We start from the raw sequence: 23,749 nt of genomic DNA, 5'->3' as shown, positions 1-23,749 counted from the left end.
ACGCAGGCTTGTATACAGGTGTGGCACAGAAACACACAGTACCATCACCCCGCTTGCACACACACTCACACATGGCTGCTCGGACGCTGGGGAGAGCCCCAGTAGGAATCACACCCCATTTAGAACTGACACTGCTTCCTGGTGTGTCAGTGCGTGTCAGTGCGTGTCAGTGTGTGTGTGTGTGTTATTTAAGCACACCGTGTATGATTATGCATCTTGTAAAATCTCAGTCGAGTGTCTTTACCTGCATAAAAAAGGACAAGTATGAATGGAATGTGGCACCATATGCTTATTCAAACATGCCTGCGCTCAGATTTTTTGAGGCTTACAGTAAGATTATGAGATATGTTTTTGGTATGTGTGTGTGTGTGTGTGTGTGTACTTGTACATCTATCTTTAGAAAGTGTGGACATTTTTGCCTTCAAAGGGCTGTTGGAGGGGTGAGTCTCGTTTTTAAGGGTCAGTAGGAATGAGGTTTAGGTTTGGGTTAGGCATTTAGTCGAGATGGTTAAGGCTAGAGTAAGGGGCTGGGGAATGAGTGTCCTCACAAGGATAGAAGCACAAATGGGTGTGTGTGTGTGTGTGCGCGCGTGCCAGCGTATTTGGCTGTGTTATTTTTGTAGCAATAACCAGTACCACATGATTTTCGGGTGCGCAGTAATGCGCAGCTTGATCTCTGTCTCCTGGTGCTCCGGCTGCTATTTTTTCTCTCTGCTTCCTTGTTCTTTTTTCTGCCCTTCCCTCCTCTTTTTTCAACATTTTGTTCCAATCAAATCTTTTATTTATGAGTTTGGGTGAATGTGCACTCTTTTTTTTTTCATCAGAATTAGTTCTTTGATCAACCTGCCGTCATGCAGCTCGATGAGTGGTATCTGTTCACCTTCCACTGTATCTGCCTTTTTATCGCAGTACGGTGCATATGTTATTGCTTTTGCAGGAAGCAAAGGTAGCGAGTACCATCTACTACAGTGACAGGCTGCTGACATGTTAGTATGCAGAGTAGCAAGTTAAATACTGGACATACTGTTCAAGCTACTGTTGCTTGAGGCGAAGTTTATTCAACTGTGTCATCAGTTAAAAATGTTTATTCATTTATTTTTTGTACAGATTTTTCATGTAAACAATTTTTTTAATGAATTGCTCTCTGTCGCCGTCCAAAAGTATGTTTTGTTGTATTCATCAGAAATGATCAAATGGTTGTAATTCACAGTCTGAGAGCATGCAGAGGAGTGGTGGTATTTTTGTGCTGAATGGAAGAGGGGAAATAGCCTTGTCCCAAATCTCCATAGCTATGGCCTTGTAGCAGGAGAACTCATGAATCTCATTGCTCTCCTATTCAGCTGGAAATGGAGTTCCTGTACGCAGCACGCTCCTCAAAACACTGGAGCAGAGGCTCCGTGTTTATGATTGTAGAATTAATCTGTGTGTTCTCCTAAAAATACACCCGCTGACAAATGCCTAGTCATGAAAGTCAGAAAATCCCTTACTCACTACATTTTTTACATTTAAGGAGGTTCCCTGATGGATTTCCTTTCAGAACAGAAAATTGTTGTGAGCGGTGTTGTTCTTCATCAGAGGCAGACACTGAATCCCTAAACAAGTTGGCTTTCTGTGGCATTTGCTTACTTTGGAGCTGATTTACAGTGTACTTCCTACAAGCAGAAACACTCATCCACACTGTACCCCATGCGTGTTAATCTTGTAATTTTGGGTCACTGTGGTTCATTACTTTAAGTAGCGACCAGTCATCTTTAATCCCATATTAATCAGTTAATCCCGACCCAGTGTCGGGCTGTTGTTAGCCCTGTGTGTGCCTGCCGTCTGCACCTCTCCTCTTGACCCTCACCACTTCCTTCCTCTGCGCTCCTAAACCTCCCTCCCGCTTATTGTGTCCGAACCCTTCATCAGTGTTGTGGAACTCAACTTGCCCCTCTAAGAAAATTCAGGGGCATCCGGCCTTGAGGCAAAGAATGGCATCCAGTTATATCAGACCAAATGTTAAAGCGTAAATTTTATGCACACACTGTAAAGCAATGGATAATCTAATGTACTGGAGCTGAATATACTGTAGTGAGTTTATAAATAAGACACATTTATTAACTTTGATGCCACATGGACGGATCTTGCTTTAAAAAAAAATCTCTCTTTTGAAGAGATGGATATTAGACATCAGTGTGCATGTGTATTCATGTGTGTGAGGGCGGGGCGGGCGGGTGGGTGGCTGTGCGTGACTAGAACAGGACAAAGCTGGCTGCCTTGAGGGGGGAATAAGGGGGACCTTCCATACCCCCGATGCACAGAGCGATATGAATCTTAACCGATGTGACGGAGAAAGATGGAGAGGGAGAGAGAGGCATGGATCGGCTGCGAGGCGGGGAGAGGGAAGGGGCCAGTTTAGACTCCTGGGATTCCAAAGCAGTGACCGTGAAAGTGCTTAGATAAACAGAGAGAAAGACTGGGGGGGTGAAGTGGGTGAAATAGTGGTGGAAGAAGCAGCGGAGGGAAGAGAGGACGAGAAGGTGTAGGCACGCTGACAGGGTGAGGAAATGAGACCCTGCTGAAGATGGGGTGGAAGAAAGCAGATGGGAGTGAAACCGAGTATAGAAGTTTTTAAATAAGTTCACTCACAGGAGTCAGAGCGACTGAAAGGGGCCAGCTTACTCTATTTACTCCTCAACTCTCGTGCCTCTTTTTCTCCTCCATCTTCTCCTTTCCTCTCCTTCCCTCTGTTTAAATAATTCAGCCCTGTTGGCTGTATTAGGCCAGGTTTCCTTGACATGTCTTAGCTCTGTGTGTGTGTATGTGCCTCACTGACTGAGTGACTGAAGGGCATCTCTCGCCCTCCAGCCGGCCATCCTTTTGCTTATATCCACCAAATAATCACACACAGAGGGAAAGCGAGAGCGAAGGCGCACCTGGGGTGAAAAGCGGATGCTGCCTATCCAGCGCTGACCTTCACATCACGGAGAGAGAGACAAAACCAGCGTACAGGAATGGCAAAGAAAGAGTGTCTATGGCATCAGAAGTGTGACCCACTTAGTAAATGATGGATTCTCAAAGCCAAGTCTGATTTATTGGCTGAGTGTATTTGCTTTGCGAGCGCCCTTTTCACTACAGTGAAGAGTGTATGTGAGTAAATGTGTGTGTGTGTGTGTGCTTTACGGGGTGTTGTTGGCATGTCCTCCTTAACCCACTTACACAGGTGGGCCTCGCTGAAAGACCTGAGACACAGATAAGTGTAGTTAAGTAAAGTTAATATAATAGATGAGGGTGTAGTGCTGCGACGAGCGGGGAAAAAAGTGATAAGCACATGAAAAAACTTCTTAAAGAAATCAAGAACAAAACTATAAAGTGTTGCTAGCAAAAGCTGTTTATTGGTGACGTGAAAGACAGAAAAAAACAATTACAAACACTGCGACAAAGATGGGTCATATTTGGTTGAATTCCAATTAGCAGCATTTGTTGTCGAGTAAACAAACAGCACTCCAGCGTGAGTTTTTAAAGCAGCTGACAGCTCCAAAGTGGTCAAATCATCTTTACCCAACACAAAATCACAAAAACAAACGCTTTTTGTGATTTGAAGGGGGAACAAACAGTGTGAGACAATAACAGGCGAGCCGCACTGGAAAGAGGACCAGAGGTGACAAGCTGAAACTAAACGACGACTATCGATTAATCTGCTTGTGACATCTTTAAACTGCTTGTTTCATCTGAATAACAGCCTACATCCCAACAATATACGATGTGTGATGGTGTAAAACAGAGAGCGGCTGCAGACTTTAACATTTCAGAAGCTGTGAGCAGAGAATTGCTGCCAATTTTGATTAAAAAAGAAAAATTCAGCAGATTGACTAATTGTTTCAGCTTTAAACCAACATGTACTACACATGATGTTTTTATCATTAAATCACTGTATTTTTAGAATCAACAGAAAAAAGATCCACCTTGACCAAACACCACCTGCCCCATTGGCATGAACCCAGTATGACTAACCTTGGCGTTAGTAGTATTTACTCCAACTACAACATTAATTTGTCTACACCCCCTCTTTAGCTGGACTTATCTGCCGCTGCGCTGTGTGCAAAGCCGACGGGCCCAAACAGCCAAGTTAGTACATAAACATGAGACAAATGATGTTGACACAGCGGATCAGCCCAGCTGCCACTTTGTAGCAATACGCTGTGATAGATTTCATAAATAGTTTGAATCATGGCTTTTTGTGTCCACCCGTCATAGCTGTCACTGTCTTGCTCCCCCCTTCGTCCGTCCTGTCAGTGGCTGAGCGGTGAGGTACTGTAGCTATATTCAGGTTTATGTATCCGAGGCTGGCACCTGTACAAATCAGCCCTGTATTTACACTGCAGCTCCATTTAGACTGCAGAAACATGGAGAGCACTCATTACTCTGAGGTTTAGGCTGTCCGACGGAGGGATGCAGGGAAAAAGACGGATGGAGCGAAGGATGGATGGGTGGGGCACTGGCTTGGCTCCAATCCCAGCTCCGGATTGGTTGTTGTCCTGGCAACGGCACGTCTGACCTTATTTACCCCCTCGCGCACCCCTCGCCGTACGTGCACTCCGCTCTCGCCCATGCACGGCTCTCTTGCCGCACACTTTCCCCGTCCCTCCTCTTTGCGCGAGAGCCCGAACTCTTTACCTCGTGCCCTTTTTTCCCTCACGCTCCTCTCACAAGTGTGGCCACCTCCACGCAGAGCAGGTGGGAGAGTCAAGTCAGACGACGCTTTTGGCCGCTGCCGTGCTGCCATGGGCGTAGTGAAGCAACATTTCGGCATACGGTGTTTTTTGGTCAAGCAGCAAAAATATAAACCAGCCATAGACTGCAAGACTGCACTCTTGTCCATTTATATTGTGGACGGTAATTTCATACCTCCCAGAAAAGTCACTGGAAAGCTTATTTTAGTATCAGACGAGACCACACATGGAGCGCAGTGCCTATGCATGACAGAGCTCTGCCACAAAGGGGGATGATGGTTTCTGCAGACCTGCAGCCGTATCAAAATGGTTCCGATGGATTGGTTTCCATACTGATGGGCCCTGTGGGCCTGAATCATGCAATTTTCCTCAGCTCTGACGGCCGTAGCTATACATCCTGTTGTGCTGCTGAGTCCCACAGAATGGACACACATATACACACACACACACAGAGGAGGACATACACCATAACAGGCAGAAAATAGGGTCTGTCGTTACCTGAGGCCGGGAATCCTTTCGGGCCTGGAGCAGCAGGTGTGTGTGTGTGTTTGTGCGTATATCTGAGTGTTTTATCTGTGTCTGTAAATTGATAGGGAATGTGGGTCCACGAGGGCGCCTGCTGATCCACACACTTTGAGTGCCCTGTGCCTTCTGGTCATTCAGTGGAGCCTGCAGGGCAAGAAAGGTGCAACCAATCACTTCATCTAGGCTACACACATATATCCACAGCCATTGTGGCCAGCGCGTATGCACCAAATTCATATTGATGCTTTGCAAGCGGTGTGTGCACTCGTGCTCCTCTCCTTCTACCCTTATGAGGACATCAGCGTAACATTAGTTTGAAGGCACAGGGCTTCCCCCCTGTTTAGTCACCCGGATCCTAGTGCATATAAATACAGCGTGTATCCTCAGAACTCGGATGCAAAGAAAAACCACAGACTTAAGTGGGTGGAGACGAAAGAGGAGGAAAAAGTCAGAGGAGAGTTTGCATACCATCCACATTTGGAGATTAGGAGTTATTGCAAAGAAAGCAAAGGGTCTGGTGTAGAGGAGAGATACACTTCCTGCTGACCTTGAAGGAAGCACTCACACTCACACTCACGCAGGCATACCAAACAGGAAAGAGCAGATAAGAGCAACAGCTTGTTCCCCTTAAGTCCCCCTTTCCTCTCTGTTTGGATTGGTTGATCACCGTCTTTGGCCACAGTCTGATGACACGGAGAATCTAGTCTTGAGGGTGTGAGGTTGGAAGGGGGGTGGTAAAGGGATTTTTCGGCCAGCTGGGCAGGCGGGATGGCGGGGGGCCCCAGATGGTCAGAGGTGGGGGGTGAAGTCCTTGTTTGTGCGCGTTAAGGGGAGTAAGCACCAGGTTAGACACAACACTGGTGTTTTTGGCTCTGGACACAGCATGGCTTTGTGTGAGCATTGAGGGGGGGACAGCTAATGGTGGGGGTGGGAAGGTGGTGGTTTGCATCCTCTGTTTTGGATCCACACAGGAAAAGATTGAGTATAAGAGAGGAAATGGGGAACAAAAAGGTTTGAGCCATGCAAATTCTTGGAAATGGTGCAGATGAAGTCTCCCTCTTCACCTGCTGTTCTCTGCACTACAGCTGCAGGATTCCTTTCCTTTCTTCCTCTGTAGACTGGATTGTCTGTGGAGCACGAGGTCACTGAAGCCTCAGAGTCCTCAAGGAAAGAATGTTCTCCCACTTTAGTTCTGCCTTGTTCCCTCTTTCCTCCTGGGCTGTCTTTGGGCTCTTTTTGTCATAAACTTCTCTCATACTTTCCATCCATTATTCCCCACAGTCCAGAGCTGTTTTTCCCATGAAAGGCTTCCAAAGTCTGCTTTTATTCACCTGCCCAACATCACCCTTTTTCCTTCCAGTTTTTTAGTGTTTAAGCTTGCATTGGAGAAACTTTCCCTCTTGTTTGCCTCAATTTTTTTCCCCTCTAGCCACACCTGTGTTGTGATGTCTCCACAAAACAGGCGGGGCAAGTTGCCTTGCCGGGTGAGGTAGCTGGCAGCATGCTAGCGCCCGCCAGCCACTATAGCTAAGCTAGCAGGCAGAGAGCACCGCAGATCCTCCCCCATCATCCGAAGTGTTATTCCAGCTCCCACCATAGAGGCTGAAGCTGTGTCACGCTACGCGCGGCCAAGGCACAGTGACCACAGCGTGCTGTGCCCATTCAGCATGGTGACCACAGTTAGCCATCACCCCGCTGTGACCGACCACGGAAGAACTGAGGCTCCAGCGAGCCTTTCGGCCTCCCGTCGCCACCACAAGCAGCACACGGGCTTTTATTGCCGACTGGTTAGCGTCACAAGCGTGCAAGTGTTTATTAAAACTTACATTATCTACAACACACGTTTTATGCATTCATTTGGGATGCATAGCACAGTGTAAGCATGTTATTAGCATTTTCATTGTAGTAGAATATTTTTATCCCCCGTGTTTATGTGCAGCACTTGCGTTAAGTGCCTAAATGTATTCAGTATGCATAGTATGCAGCTGCTGTGCGTGATCGAGTATCTGTTCTGTATTCCTGAAGCCGTGTTGTGGGATTGTTGCTCCTTTAATTATTCTCTCATATTAAAGGATCAAAGGTCTCTGCCACAGTCAACCCCCTGCATTTCATTATAACTGCACACACATACACACACGCATACTTGCACATGTGTGTATACGTGCAAACTCTTTAACATGGACGCATGCTGGTGGGACGTTGCTTATGTTTAATATTTGAATTTTTGAATGTGATGTCCTGTAATTAAAAAATGTTTGCCTTTTCAAGCTTTTCTATGAAGAGCCCAGCGTGTTAGTTTTGATTCGGCTCCTCTGTGAGATTTTTCTTTATCAGCCAAGAGCTTGCACCAGTCCTCAGAAGGGTGTCACTGATCACCCTCTGGCTTGGGGGATAGAGCATGTTTTATTCTCATGAAGTGCTTTCATGTCTTTCGTGTGTGTATGCCGGCGCGTGTGAACGCGTGTTTGTGTGTGTGTAATCACACCCACATGTGCTAAAATGCACATGAGTGTGTGTGTGCGCGTGTGTGTGCGCACGCTGTTCTGCGTCTTTGCCCTCTCCCCTCTGCTCCAGTGTGGGACCAAACCAATCCTCTCCTCCGCTTCCAGAGGACTCTTCTGCTGATAGGCTGCTCCACTACTCCGTTCTTTCACACCCGCAGCTCCCATGATGCCCCTGTGCTGTCACCACTCTGCTGCATGGTGGCTGGCAGTAGGGGAGGATGTGGAGTGTAATTAGGGCGTACCCAAGTCTACCAGGGCCAGAGAGAGAGAACGGGAGGAAGGGAAGGGGATAGAAAAGAGGGCTGACAGTTTGACATCAGTAGAGCACACCGTCTCCATAATTGCTGGCGTACATATGGCGCAGGCCGAGGTTGGAGGCTTGTGGGAAGAAGGGCGGGGGGGGGGGGGGGGGGGCAGAGGTAGTGTAGGATAGAGGGGAGTCAGAAATAGGAGGGCGAGCAGAAGGAGCTGCACCCTCTGAAACAAGAGATTGGGGATGAGTGCATGTTATCCAAAGTGGGGAAAGACGAGGGAGGAGATCGAGGAGAGGAAAGGGGTGAGGAGGAATGCAAATTGGTGTTTGGGACGGGGGGGGGCAGGACTTGAGCAGTACAGAAGAAGCCTGAGGTGAATGACGTGTATCGCAGGGGGTGCAGCATGTTGACACAGCACACGTCTATTATTGCATACACACGCAAACACGCGCACACACCTGCCCACACCTGCACACACACTTCCACAGCTGGTGCACCTAAGTAAACATTTCTTAGCCTCGGAAAGCACCACAGGTAGCACGAAGTGTGTGTTTGTGTGTTTGTGTGTGTGTATGTGTGTGTTCTCTTAACAACACAGTGCCTCTGTTCAGCTGTAATTAGCGCACACAGGTAATAGAGCTATCGGACATGGACACACACACACACATACACACACACACATTCGCAGAAGGGATATTGATCAGAGGATTGTGTGCGTGCGTGTGTGTCCTGAGCGAGGGATACTGATCGATGGCGTCCTGTCCCGTTGATAGATCGCCAATTCTGCACGCTAGCTATTGAGCAGGAAGCAGCTTTGGTGAGACCTGCCTCCAGCGTCTCACCTGCATCCCCACGACACACACACACACACACACACACACACACACACACACACACACACTTTCCTGCTTTTCTGCTCCATTATCTCACCCAGACATATACACCATTGCGCCCCACATTAAGGTTCAGAGTGAACACAACACGTGCGTTTCTATTTCAGTTTTTCCTCTCCGACAGTCTCTTGTCATTTCTCCTCTCATTGCTCCATCCATCTTTGGTACCCTCTGCAGATTTGCTGGACCATCACAGTCTCCTTCCTACTGTCATGTCTATCTGCTTCATTTCAGTGTTGCTCACCTCTTTCTCCTCCTCCTTTTCTCTCCACACATATTCTTCCTCTCATTTGTTCGTTTGGTCTCTTCTCCGTCCGCCTACTTCACTGGAGACTACTCCACCGTCCACCACCAATCTCCCCTCCCCATTCCACCCCCCCTTCCATGTTCCCCTTCACTGGCTCCCAGCACTCTCTTCCTCTCTCCTCTGCTCTGTCACCCCTCTATAAAGACTCCCACTGATGGACCTGAACCTTCTGCCCAAGCCACATTCTGCCCCTCATTCTTTTCTCCTGCACTCCATGCGAAGAGGAGACCAATTAAAGCCTGTCTCGTCTCTTTCTTCCACTCCGTTGTTCTCCTCTCTGTGTGTCTGCACTCAGACTCTCTGGGGTCGCTAATTAAAACACTTTACTTTCTTTTCTCTTTACTCTGCTTTTTTTTCCACCTGTTCATCCAACTTTTCTCTTCTTTTGGCTTTCTTATTCATTTTTCTTTCACCTCTCTGCTCTAACCTATCTCAACAGCTCTCCTTTCATCAGTCTCCTTCTGTCTTCATCTGGGCCTCGTCTCATGTCGCTCGATCACTCACACTGCTTCCCTCCATTTGTCACACATTGCGCTCCTCGTGTACTGTCTCCTACTTTGTCTTTTCATGCCGTTATTCAAACAAAGCCTGATGATTTCTTCATGTTACATTTACCTCTCTCATGCTGTCCTGCACCTACTTCCCTCAATCTTTCTCTCATCCTCTCTTTCTCAGTATTAGTTTGTACACGTTTGACCGTGTAGCTGACAAGAAGTCAGGCTCTGCAGTCTAAAGGAGCATGCATTATGCAGCTCTTCTGTTCTAATGATGCTGTCTTGTCCAAAGTTGTTGTTATGCCCAAAGCCAGTCAACCTTGACTGAAGATGTTGTTGTGCATGCACATGCACGTCCGCATAAGTTCGTACACGCCTGTGTATATCTGCGCTGTGCAGAGGGAGAGCGGAAAGCAGAGGGAGTTTATTTTACACTGAACTCCCCTCACTCGTCTCAATTAGCATATGAGGAATTGTTGTTTTGTTTTATTCTGAATTGTGAATCTGTAGCTGTCGCTCAACACTGCTCCTTTGCTGATATGGAAGTAACATAGTATCATTGTGATATATCAATTCCTCAAACATTCTTTAAGACACGCACAACTTTGTTTTATCGCCCTGTGTAATCTTTATGTGTAATATTGATGAACTATCCATCTGCTGTAACTACCCACATTCCTCCAGGCACAGAGGAATTAAGGAATACCTGTCATCTGTCTTCTGCCTCTCTCTCCGTCTGTGCTTTAATCACCACCTCTCTCTCCCCTTCAGTCATGTATTACTCCGTGTAATCATTGAATAAAATATTCATGTCGTTGTCGTTCTTCCTTCCAGGTTAACAGCAGGAGATCTGTCCGTCCAGGTGAATCTGAACGACTACCTGGACATTTACTGCCCACACTACCCCAGCAAGGGCGCCGTGGGCCCCGGGCCGCCTGAGACGCTGGCCCTCTACCTGGTGGGAGAGGCGTCTTTCCAGGGCTGTGTGGAGACCAGAGGGGCCATCAAGAGGTGGGAGTGTAACACCCCCTACGCTCCCTTTGGACCAGTGCGCTTCTCTGAAAAGATCCAAAGGTTCACCCCCTTCTCGCTGGGGTTTGAGTTTCTGCCGGGGCGCCACTACTACTATAGCTGTGAGTAGAAGGCCGTGTGTGTTTCTGTGTGTGTGGAGGGCATCGTGTAGCCAGGGTGTTCAGAGATTCAAGTGTGTCTCAAATAGAGCTGGGTATCATTTGAAAAAGTTTGATAGCGGTACCAAAGTAATACTGGAGTTTTGGTGCAGATTCATTGAACGAAATGTGTTTTTTCTTATTACTTTAATCATGCAGCCATACAAAAGCTTTATACAGGCTACAATAATAAATTTTGAAGAAATATCTGACTGGTAGTGGACATATTTTGATTAGTTAGGGCTGCAAAAGATTTTGGTTATTGGTTGATCAGTAGATTATTTTTTAAAGGAATCAATTAATCATCTATGACATTAAAAAAAAATAGCTAAAATGTCCAGCACGACTGCCTAAAGCCAAAGATGACACTCTCAGATTGCTCATTTTGTCCAACCAATGGTCCAAAACAAAGATTTTCAGTTCACTTTCACATAAATCAAGCAGCAGTGGCACATTCTCACAATTAAGAAGCTGGAAGGAGGTGATGCTTGGGATGTTTGCATGAAAAATCGCTTCAAGTTCTTGAAAAATGTAATTATTTCACTGTAGCGTTAAATATTCATGATTCAATAAGCAAAAATGTAAGTTCAATCTTTGAAAGCAGCTAAAATTGTGTAACATCTTATCCTTAGAGAACAATCGCCTGAAGAGTTGAACAGTAAAGACTAAGATAATCCGCTTCATTAGGACTTCTGGTTAATAACGACTATTATAATTGATTATCAGAGTAGTTGCAGATTAGACTTTCTGTTGTTCCGACTGTCGAGGCACTTGAGCGGTATTGATGGAGAAGAGCTGGGAATTGAACATCAATACATGGCTGAAAAGGACGTGTTTTTAACATGCAGAGTGCATTATCGCGTATTTCTTTGTGAGAAAATTATATATTAGTGAAGCAATGAGTATTCACTTCAGGCTCTGTGTGCTGGAAGCCAAGTAAAACAGCCCAAAAAGAAAAAAGATGTAAACATGTGTTGCTTTAGTTCGTCACGCTGCGCATGCACACCTTCAAGATTCAAGATTCAAGATTTCTTTATTGTCATTGAGCATGACATGAAATTTGCATTGCAACCCCCATGTTAGAAACAAGATAATAAGAAAGATAAGAAAGATTCTAAAATAAAATTAAGATACTAGAATAAAATAAACCAACGTGCAATAAAAACACCTGTACTGGGGGAAGCACGGTGGCCACATTTTTAGGGGCAAGCGTGTGTTTTTTTATGAGGCTTTGAGTGTTGGCAATCTGCATCTTTATAACATGAATGTTTCCCATAAATACACACTGACTCACATTAATCTGATGTTTTCTTAAACCTGTAGGCTGCTACACATTTTCAGTGATGCTTCCTCCTTTCCCCCTTCCACTCTCCTGTTCTCTTCTCGCCTCACTCATTTATCTGAAAAACACTGGAGGGAGGAAAGGGAGGGAGAGAGAGACAGAAGGCGGCTGCGTGGCTGTAAAAGCAGTTGACTTTTTTTCTGACTTTTTACAACTTGTGGTGTCACTCCGACCAAGACGAGGAGGACATGAAACAAGGCAGAGAATGAGAGAGAGCCAAGCGAATGTGTGGCATGGAAGGGTGACAACAAAGAGACAGAGGCACCGCAAAGTGCACGAGGAAGAAATGGAGATCAATACGGGACGACAGTGAGGGAGGGAAAAGAGGCAGGCAGAGAAGCAGACGGAGGTAGAGGAGCGTGGAGGAGTGACAGAGGGAGAGAAAGAGCAAAAGATGGACACAGTCTGACAGTGCAGGGCAGGAGGGGGGAGAGTGGGGAGAGAGGGACGGGAGAGGCCAGATGAGAGGAATCCACACTGTGGAAAGAAAAGGGAGAGCAACAAAAGCGACGGAGGAAAGGGATGGATGAGACGAAGGGAGAGAAAGAATCTTTACATAAATTACTGTTGCGGTCCAAGGGACAATGGAGCATTGTGAGGGCATGTGAGAGCGGTTCGACACACACACACACACACACACACACACACACACACACGCACTAACACACACATGTATATATGTACACGCACACACACTGAGCTATTGTGGTTGTTCAGGCCAGTTCAGAGAAAAGCAACAATGGGAGCCCCCCCTCTCCTGGTCGGGCCACATCGGGCTCCAAGCGATTGTGTGTGTTTTGTCCACATCAAAGATAAGGCGTAAAGTTGGTCCAAATGTCTGGCTCTAGGGTTTGTGTGCTGAATGGGCCCGCAGCACTGGAGGCACTATAATGGCATTAGCCCGGGAGAACAGTACAATGGTATTAGAAACACTAATGGCATTAGTTGGCTCAGTCTGAGCCAGGCTCAGCCCCTCTCAGCGGCTCCCACAGACAACGACACTGACAGGCCGCTGTCTCCGCGTCCTCTGACCAACACCCACTGGTTCTGCATGTCTGGATCCCACAAACAGGAAACACCTTGACAACCTCTGACAGTCAGCCGCTCCTGACGTGGAATTATTTGAAGGACATTGTCCCAAAGAGCCCTGCGACATCTTTGACAACACACATTGCCTTTTTAAAAAACATGCTACAAAGTGCATGAAGAACACATTTACCAGTATAACAACACATACTGTGTATAGCAACACAAACAAATACAGAGAAGTTTCCAGGGAATGCAAAAACTGAGGGACAACTTGTTAATTAGTCAACGGCAAGTGCGAGGAGTCAATAGGAATCATGCAACCACAATGGAAAGACTGTGAAAAATAAATATTGAACTTGGAAATAGTAGTTTGACAAAAGAACCCTCCAAGACATTTTAAGCCATTGAAAAATACTCTGCTTTGAATAATGGTAATAACAATGATATAAACTAAACTCCTACTACTTCTCTCACATTGAAAAATTCAGACTCTATGAACGTACAAATATTACACATTTTAAAGTTTTCTGCAGATGCATCGTTCTGCGCAGGAACACGCCGACATTCAAGGGAAGCAACATTTTTGAATGGCGGGGGCCTTTCAGCTCGGGTCCAAAGGTGAGCGCTCTGGAATAAACACCACCAGCTCACCTCCCAGCATCGCCGACCTGTGCTGCGGTGGAAGTGCCTCTCAGTTTGCTTGCGTTTGCGACGTGTCGTGCAGATGGGAGAAACACAGTCGCGCTGCCACTCTGTGCTGTATCTTATCAGTTGAAATTAGAGACACAAAGTGAAACAGACTGTTAGCGATCACACACTCTGCTTGTGTGGTGGGTCCCTGTTGAGTTAGCAGCTGTTTTTGAATAATTCAACTATAAAACCATTTCACTGCAGTTTCCGGGCAGATTTGTCTCGCGGACACAGTGTTGACCTGAGAGGTGATGCGCCAGCCGTGATCAGCGTTTATATGGGAGCGGATGCGTTCCTTTATGGCCGCGCCCTCAATTGCATATTCTATTGTTTTTATTTAGCTGTGCAAACAAGCGTGAGATGCGTTCGTCTCCGTGACACAGGGAGACGGTGTAATTCTTTCTGCTGATATCATGTATTGATATGGTAGAAACAGGAAAACAACCTTGCTGTTGTTGAGCTTCCCGTGTCATGGGAATTCTCCAGAAGTACTAAGAGAGACCTCAATTCATTTCATTCAGCATATGCAAATGTCTCCTTGCAAACTGTTTGTTGGGTTTAATGGATGAGCAGCGTGCTTAAATCTCTCTCTCTTCTTGTTTTTTTTCCCAGCTCTACCCACAGATGAAGGCCCTCCTCTGCCATGTATGAAGCTGCGTGTCACCGTGTGCTGCGAGCCCAGTGAGTACACTCCTCTTCTCATCTGCTCTTCCTTTCATGCTCCTCCTTTGTACACCAAGAGACTCCTGTCTGCCTCTCTCATCCCTACTATCAGGGCTGCATGGCGTGGCGTTCAGACCGCCGCTCCCTCCTCTTTTTGAATAGCTCAGACGCTCAAATTTTCCACTTTTATCAATGAAACTAAATGCATCTGTGCCCCTCACGATCTTGCATTATCTTTAAGTTTGTAAGATGAGATGCTTTTTAAAAACTACATGAACTCCACTCTCCTCTCCACTCCACCTCGGCTTTTAAACCTAATTGGATTGAGGGTTTTTTAAGAATTACTTCTCTCTTAAGCACATCTCTCTTCTTCTCTTCTCCCTTCTATTCTCTCCTCCTTTTTTTTCTTTTTTTTTTATACCTCCTCGTCTCCCTCATTCTCCCACTCTCCATCTCTGTGTCCCAGTGTGAAATTCCCAGCGTTGATCTAATCCAGAGTGCGCCTGGAGTAATGTTAGTCTTCCAGTCCAGTGAGCTGCCCATTCCGGTTGGGAATGTTGCCCAGTCACTGTGGGAATCCCTGTACAGTTGTGTGTGTGTGTGTGTGTGTGTGTGTGTGTGTGTGTCTGGGTGTGTGTGTGTGAACCTTTCTACATGTATAACCATTTTTCTGTGTCTGCGCACTTGGTGTTTTTGTGTGCTCCTACACGGGTCTGTGGGCCTTTGCGTGTATGCGTCCTTATGCGTGCGTGCGTGCGTGTGTGCCCTCATATGCGTGTCTGAGACGTCTGTCCCAGTTCCCATCCCAGTGCTATCCGTGGGGAGGGGCGGCTTGCCGGGCTGTCCCAGGCTGAACTAACACACACTTTTTCCCCGGAAAACTGCGAGGTGGCGCATCTCCACATGTGCGTGAGACCCGTTCACCGAATTCCTACATATCATCTCACAAACGCCTCCCGACGATGCCGCCATGATTCAATTTGTGGTGTGAAGGGCAAAAAAAATTCTTAAAAACCGAAATAAAAAGAGCCCCGTCCGCCTCGAATGAATTCTTAAATGCCATCACTGTTCCGGCGCGAGACAGGGAGTAATTTGCTGCGTTATTAGCAGAGTGAAGGCTGATGGCTTTTTTTATATGTTAATTATCCTGCTGTCATTAATTAGAAAGACCACAGATAGTTGTTCAGTGAGAAAATGCTAATGCAGCCGTGACCTTCTGACAGTATTCCCTGATGGACACATCTGAGCCGGAAATAATCAAAATATTTGAAATCACCTGGATTACGGCGGCTGGGGGACACGCACACACACACACTTGACTTTTCTGCTGAAGCCCATTTACTTCACATTAAAAAGACTTCAGCCGACACAGACGCTCGTACTTCCAGCTGCTGCTTCCTGCCCTCGTTTTCTTCTCTCTCCCTCTCATCCTGTTCCTTAACCAAAACTAATCCCGACTAAATTTCAGGATCTCCCTCTCCTTGTCTTTCACCCCCCCCCCCCTCCCTCCCCACCAGCCTCCCGCTCTTTCTTTTCTAGTCTTCTGTCATTCCTGAAGTGGCACTAATCCTCCCCTTCTCTCTGTCTCCTCAGCTCTCTCCTCCCTTCCTCATTTTTTATGATCTTTCGCTACTGGAGCAAAACTAATCTAGGCACCATCCATGGCAGTCTCTTACACCCCCCCACCCCCACCTTGACTCCACCCCTCCTCATCCCACCTCCTCCACCTTCCCCTCTCTATCTCTTTGTTGTATCTCCATATCCACAGTACAGTTAGTCACCCGGCTTCCGACGCTCTCCGCTCCATCTTTGTCGAGCGCGTGCTGTGCGGCGATTGCGTTGGGACGGGAGTACACAAGGCCGGACAGAGAGGAGTGAAGGAGATGGATGAGGGAGGAGATGAGGGAGAGTCAGAGGGTCTCTCTCTTGCTCTCTCTCTCTCTGTGACTGTCCATTAGTGACGGTTTACCACAGCTGTTGTTGTGTTGCTCCCTGTGGAAACACCTCACATACTCTCTGGTTCCTTCCTGCTCAGGTTGCCTTTTATCTGACAGGTAGCATGGCAGCAGGGCGCACCATGCCTCTGTGCTCTGAGCGCGAGCGCGCGCGCGCGCGTGTGTGTGTGGCCCTCGGTGATGGCAGCCTCTCGTCCTTCAGCTACATCTTGTCTCTTATCTAAACTTCAAACCGCGCACCTCCCTCCCTTCTTCTCTCCCCAAACTGTTTTCATTCTTTTCCAGAAAGCAGCCCATGTGATTAAAGGTAGTTCCAGGTGGGGATGCCCTGTTGTGGGTGTTTGAATTAATTATCAGCGAGCGCCCGCACACACACACACACACACACACACACCTGCCTCACACTGGTCTGAAGGACAGAGTGGTGACAGTGAGAGGGTCCGTCAGGTACGCTGTCATTGCTCCAAGGTCAGCTACCACTCGCCAGTCCCTCGGTCTGCTCTCCAGTGTGTGAACGTGTGTGTTTATCGCCTTAATTTAACCCAAGAACACAACAAACCAGGCAGGACAGATTCAGTGACGCAGGAAGCTCCTAATGACATCCTCTGTGTGTGTGTGTGTGTGTGTGTGTGTGTGTGTGTGTGTGTGTGTGTGTGTGTGTGTGTGTGTGTGTGTGTGTGCGCTTTTCCATGTTTCCCCGTCCTGGTTGTTGTTCTGTGCATTGTAAAGTGTGTTTTTTGGTTTTCTCGGCTTTGGTTGCGTTTCTCCGGCGCGGCTATGTGATGTTTATTTGAACACAATGCTGTCTCGAATCGCGCCAGAGAAGGAGCTTTGCTGAAAGGTGCTTGAGCCTGTGTTGCATCAGAAAACACGGCTCTGGATCGGCATCAGCAGCCTGGTGTCATGTGGAATCTCCGGCGCCCTGCAGCCCTCTATTGCGTCTCTCACCGGCTCGCTTCGCCTCTCGCTCCATACTTACCTTTTCTTTCTTTTTCTTTCTTTTTTTCCCCTGCAACTTCTCCCCAAAACTCCTCCTGTTGTTTATCTCTCGTGTTCCCCTTGTCGCTCTGCCTCTCCGCCTTTCTCTTTTTCAGCCGTCCTACTGTGAGAAACCATTATAGAACAACTTCCTCCTCTCTCTAATTGATTCCCTTTCTCTCTCCGTCGCTCTTCGCTTTTTTCTGCCCTCGCCCCGCTGTGAGCAGTCCCTTGCATTCATTTCAGTTTGCAGAGCTTCACCATTTCCCCCAGTTTCTTTCTCTTTTTTTCTAGCCATTTTTTTTTTTTTTTTTTTTTGGGAGGCGGGGGGGCTAATTTCTTACATCGCTGCTCTCCTTTACCCCGCTCCACTCACAAATACCTTTGTACCCTCTGAACTCGATACACACAAGGACAAAACTCGGACACAGGCATACACGCACACCGCTTTGCCCAACCGAGCTCTCTCGGATCCCGAACCCGATTCTCAAAGTTTGACTTTAACCGCTTTCGGCGATTTGCGCTTTTCGTCCGCCGTTATTTCCCCCTTTCGCGATTTTTGTTTCAGTTTCCGTTTTTAGTGATGTGCTAGCAGTCAGGGGTGGTTAGCATTAGCTCCTGCGTGTGTAAAATGGCGGCATGAGAGGAGAGGTGGGATGGTGGAACGGTGTCTGTCTCTGCAGTGTGGGGCGTTCTGCCGACTGGAGACACGCACGCAAATGCACACACACACACACACACGGGCGTGCACACACACACACTCACACATTTAGCCATGGCTGTGCATGTACAGTTACACACACTGCATGTTTCTGACTGCAGTGCAGAGACGGCTCTGTTCTCGCAGCCACACCACCATGGACGCCATTTTGTGGCGGAGCTCACCATGACCAAAATTATGATGTTGACACAAACTGTCCTCAATGTTCAGTTTTTGCACAGATGATGTGATTACAGGCGGATCAAAACACACATATCACACACAGCCGGGTAAACACGAGGCATTTAACTTTTTAGTTTTCGAAGTGCGGCATGGCGTTACACACACGCTAATTGATACCGTCCAGCACAGTGTTTTCCCTCTACCCGAGTAAATTAGAAGTATGATTTGAAATATAATCAGAATCATCACAAGAAAATTATTTTTTATAATGTTTGCCTCGTCCAAAATCTCCAAAATTAAATAACTGACTGAAGACAAGAAAACGTTAAAGTGATGTAATCGGTTTCTTTTTTTTTTAGCATTTTATAGGTTCTGTTAATTGATTTAAAATGCTTTATTGATACAATTCTACACTTTTTTATGCTCCTGTAACATTAACACAATTTAAACTTGACAGGACGGCTTGGAATATAAACATTGTTAGGTCATTAAACTGCATTAAAGTGTACATTGATAGCTACAGTGCAACATTTTTCTATTAAAAACACGCCTGATTTTTGTCCAGCGGCACTATTTAAAAGCATGTTTGCGTGTTATCCCTCTCTGTTTGCTTTGATTTGCCCCGCAAACACTCACAATCACAGCCGCACAGACACACATCAGCACAGACACCGGCTCGGTGAGAGGCCCGGACCCAGCATGCTATTTAATGCTTCGTTAACCCCTAGATGGTCGTTAGTCGTACAGAACCCAGGAGTAATTTAGTGCTTCATGTCTGTCTGACACGTTGCTGCAGAGACCTGCAGGTACAAGATGGATCTTACAGACAAACGGTGTTTCTCTGCTAAGCCCTCATTTAATAAATCCTTTCTCCCTCTGTGCGACTCTGCAACAGATGAGCTCGGAGTGTCCCATTTCCTCCCTCATAATCTCAGTCAATCGCTGTGGGATGTGGATAGGTGGTAGTTTTCCTGGAGACATCAATACACACTTTGTTTTCACAGGTGTGTGTGCGTGCGTGAGTGCGTGCGTGCTTGTGCGAGTCTTCGGGGTTGCAGTGACAGAGGTGGGTTCAAGGCCGTGGATCGATTTAATAACAGCTGCAGTTGTGCAGCTTCATCCCTGTTTCCTGACCCTTCTGTCCTCTCTCACCGACGTTACACAGCGGTTTATTTCTGAGGGGTTTTTAACCGTTTCCGCTTCTTAGTCTCACTACCTGTAACCCCCCCTTTTCATCTCCCACTCGCCAGCTCTCCCACCCCTCCCCATCCCTTCATCCTTACCATCCCTCCATCCTTCCTTCCATTATTTCCTTTTAGTCCGCCCCCTGCTGAGAAAGTGACGCCCAGACACAAACAGCCCCCTATCCCGTCTCCTTGTCTCCCTCCCTTTTCTCTCTGTCTGACCTTGTTTCAATCTTTCCAGCCTTCTTTTTTTCACCGTACTTTCTCACTCGGGTCTCCACCGCGCTTCCTTTCATCTTCTGTCCACTTCTTGGTTTCGCTCTGTCATTTTGAATTTTCTTGTGTTTTTCTCCCCTTCTTTTTCATTTCCTGTATCCCCTCTGTATAATCTCGATCATTCTTACTCCTCCTAATTTACATAACACTATCTTTTCCTGTTGCCATGCTTCTCAAGCTCTTTTTTTATCCGACCTTTAAGGGAATTTGCATAGGGGACATATTTAGGGTTGCACAGCCAGTCAGTACTCATTTTTCATGGCGTTAGGCTTTGAGTAATGGTAAATACCTTCCCCTGGTCATTTGTCTGTTTCTTGCTTCTTTTGTTCCACAAAGCAGCAGCTTTATTGAGAAAGTTAGGCATGAAAAAATGACTAATCAGCAACTTGTTTCTTCACCTCAACTTTATCTAACTCTCTCTCTGTTCTCTGTCCTATTACAGCATCAGAGGGTTCAAAACAAATACAAGGTGAGATGCAACTTTTTAAATTCAATTTATTCTTAAGCCTAGGCATTCTCTTCATGTATATCTGTGCGGTTACATTTGTCATATTTCCGTGTCTTTTTGTCCATCTGTCTCTCTCAAGATCAAGTTCAGATGAGGTTAATTTGCTTGAATTGGTTTAAGGCAAGAATACATGAAAAACATGTAAATGAGACATGAGCACATACATACCCCCAATTTTAAGATTAATCTGTCAAATGGGAAATGTTTTACATGGCTGTTTTACATAAAAGTATGTGGACACCCAAAGGTTTCATCTATACTATGTCATCTATAAAACAATAGCCATCAGTGTCTTTTATGACAGCCTTCACTCTTCTGGGAAGATTTTCCAGTTGATTTTGGCTGCAGGGAGTCATCATCAGTGATATTTGGGTGACGAGGCCTGACTCCCAAGTCTGTGTTCCAATTAATTCCAAAGCTGCCTGACAGGGCTCAGGTCAGATTTTCATATAGGCCGGACAAGTTCCTCTTGGAAACCAAGGACAGTGGACAGTTCCACAGGCTGTTGTCACGGAGTTAGGAGGCACACCATTGGCTATAATATCACTGCATGTTGTGACATTAGGATTTTCATAAGCTGCAATTAAGGCACTGAGCCCAAGCTGTGGAAAGCTGATCCAGAGTCTTATGTCCACATACTTTTGGCCATATAGCGAATTTCATACGTGCAGAAATATTTCATTTGCAAGTTTCCTTCTCTCTTTCAGCAACTGTGTCTCGAAGTAGTGCTCGCTCACTGAGGACAGCCTCACCTCAACTCCTCCTCATCCTCATCCTCATCCTCATCCCGCTGACTACCTGACCTCCTCGCACCCGTCCCCCATCGGATCGGGAGGTGTTACTCAGATGTCCAAGTACACAGTGCAATCTACGCTCAGGCAGTGAATGACATAATGAAATCCACGCCAGGCTATCACAAATGACACAAACTTACCTTGTGGCTGTTCAGCTGTGAAATTCCAGAAAGAATCGGGTGTCTTTTCCAGAACAGGGCCACAGTGACTCAGGGACTGGCACGCTGAATCACAGTGATTCAGTTCTTGTTATTTTCCTCTCCCGCCTGTTGTGCAAGTAGTAGTGCAGAATATTACACATAGAGCTAGTCATAAGACTCATATCCCACTCTGATGCCAGAAGAACAACGAGCGTGTCAGGACAAACTTTTCTCTCTTTCTCATCTCTGTTTCTCATTTTCTGCACTTTGTGTTGGATTTGCTGCTTCTTGAGAGCCTGCCTCCAGTTAAAAAGTGGCCAAATCAACACAAAGTTGGATGTCAGTCAGTTAGCTGGTGACTTTTTGTCTCTTTTCATTGGCAAACATACATTTTAAACTGTTTTATTTGCATCTGAGTACGATAACTGTGTTAAATGTTTAGATTTTGTAGTTTTAGGAGGAAATGAGGAATATTCTGGAATAGTCAGGCAGGGCTGCTGCGCCCCCTACTGGGATTAAACTGGTTTAACTGGGGTTGAACTGGGTTGCCATAAACTCAGAAACTGGACACTAGATTTTGGTGCTGTTTGGTTTTAATGGGACCTTGGGCAGAGTTTGTCCTCTCTGATTGGACCCCCTGCTGCTCTGCCTCCCCCATCTCTCGCTCTGCTTCAGAATAAAGCGCAGAACAGAGGGGTTTATGGGTAAATGGAGAGCACCAGCTCTTCTCGCTCCACTGTACACACTGCAGACCACTGAGGAAGCTGATTGGTTGATGCTCCTGTTGACCAACCAGATGTGCAGATATGCAGACAAGCTTTTTGATCCCTTTTGTTGTTGTTTGTTTGTTTTTTACACAGGATCCTTGATTTTAGGTCTTACTGTATAGTTAATATATTCCACAAAATGAACTATATTAACTACATAATTCAGTGTTTTAGTGAGAACTGATCTCTGATATTTAAGTACAAAAACCAGACAAAGAAACACTTTTTTGCATACACAAGCAATGATTTATATTCTGGATATGTGTGTAAATACTGGTATATTTTCAACGTGCTCTGCTGCAATGTAGTTTTACAAGTTAAATGATTTGAGGGTGGAATTAATTTCATTTTTTTCCCAAAGAGTTATTTAAAGAAATGACTCAGTTAAAAAAAGAATATCATAATGAATTATCTGTTCATTTGCTTTCCTGATTTTTGAAATTGAAATCGGAGATCATGGAGGCGTCTAGATTTAATTGAAATTAGGCAACGTTTATATATTTATAAAGTTACAGAATTATTTTCCCACAATATTTGAGTGACTTGAGCTCAGAAAATCTTCAGGTTCGTTGCACAGTTTACTCTACCTTTAAAAAAAAAACTACATTGTTAGCACTTGATTTATTTTTTTTCTGCATATTTGGGCATCATGTAGTAAATCACAGCAGTTATGCCATTTGTTTTTTTTTATATATATTTTATGTTGATTTCCTGAATTTGTTTTGAAGATTTGTTCAATCATTTTGATGGTATAGAATTTTGCAATCATGTAAACTAGGAATTTGTTTTTGATTTCTTTGTGTGTGTGTCTGTGTGTGTGTGTGTCTGTGTGTGTGTGTGTGCGTGCGCGTGTGTGTAATGTGCTCTGCGTTCACATTTTAGTGAAGAATGTAGCCTCTTCTGTGAAGAGCCAACTGCAATCTGAGCCTTTTTTTACGCGGCAAGACAACAAAATAAATACGATTGCATTTAAACGCTTCGAGTCGATCGTCTTTTAACTTTGGAAAGAGTCGATATTTTCTGTAACCGCAGGTCTCAGTGACAACACACACAACTTTATTTTCTAGAACAGACACATCTAGTGTAATACACAGGAGTATGGAGATAAGGAGACGTCAGGGACTTGAAATGACCTTGTGGTGTAAGAGGCCACTGTAATGTGAGGAACCTAGTGGAATATTGAGCTGTTTTTTTATCTATGGGAAGCTAAAGTCTGATAAGACTCAGACACCCAGTAAACTCCTGGTATTAATAGACCCTGAAGCATCATCACCAATATATTAACCTTAAAGTACTAACTGTATTTATTTTCAGTAAACACAGAACTGAGATAGAGCGAGAGGAGATGTTTTTGTTTTGTGCTTTAAATGCAGAAGTGTACATCCAAATAAGCTGTAAATGCATTTCCATTTATGTCGGCTGTAATGTAGAGCCTCTTGTGAAGCCAGAAAGGCAATTTCCTGGATAATAGGGCTAATGCTCCTATTTCATGGTTTATGATCTCTTCTGATGACATGTTTGTCACTGTTGAGGCATGTTATGAACCGCCTTTGATTTTGACCTTCACGTAGAAATTTCCAAAGCCCATTTTTTTCATTCTTTCTCCGTTGTGAATGATGAAGTAAGCAGACTGAAATCAGCGGAAAGCGGGGGATACTTTTAGACCGGTGGAAAAGGAAAAG

At 45.8% G+C, this 23,749-nt stretch overlaps 1 protein-coding gene across 1 annotated transcript in view; it reads left to right on the top strand.

The window, feature by feature from the left end:
• The window catches only part of si:dkey-246i14.3 (ephrin A4), a 31,635-nt gene extending 8,605 nt beyond the window's left edge, over positions 1 to 23,030 (top strand). Inside the window, exons 2-5 of the mRNA XM_041942661.1 lie at positions 10,524 to 10,822; positions 14,532 to 14,600; positions 20,301 to 20,327; positions 21,074 to 23,030. Of these exons, the coding sequence (XP_041798595.1) occupies positions 10,524 to 10,822; positions 14,532 to 14,600; positions 20,301 to 20,327; positions 21,074 to 21,168 (490 nt within the window). The 3' untranslated portion in view covers positions 21,169 to 23,030. The remainder of the gene's footprint in view (positions 1 to 10,523; positions 10,823 to 14,531; positions 14,601 to 20,300; positions 20,328 to 21,073) is intronic.
• The last annotated feature ends 719 nt before the right edge of the window (positions 23,031 to 23,749 follow it).

Source organism: Chelmon rostratus, chromosome 8 (genome assembly GCF_017976325.1).
Source record: "Chelmon rostratus isolate fCheRos1 chromosome 8, fCheRos1.pri, whole genome shotgun sequence".
In the NCBI taxonomy this organism is placed as follows: Eukaryota; Metazoa; Chordata; class Actinopteri; order Chaetodontiformes; family Chaetodontidae; genus Chelmon; species Chelmon rostratus.
Note: the sequence above shows the minus strand (reverse complement) of the source record. Positions and strands in the feature narration are given on the sequence as shown.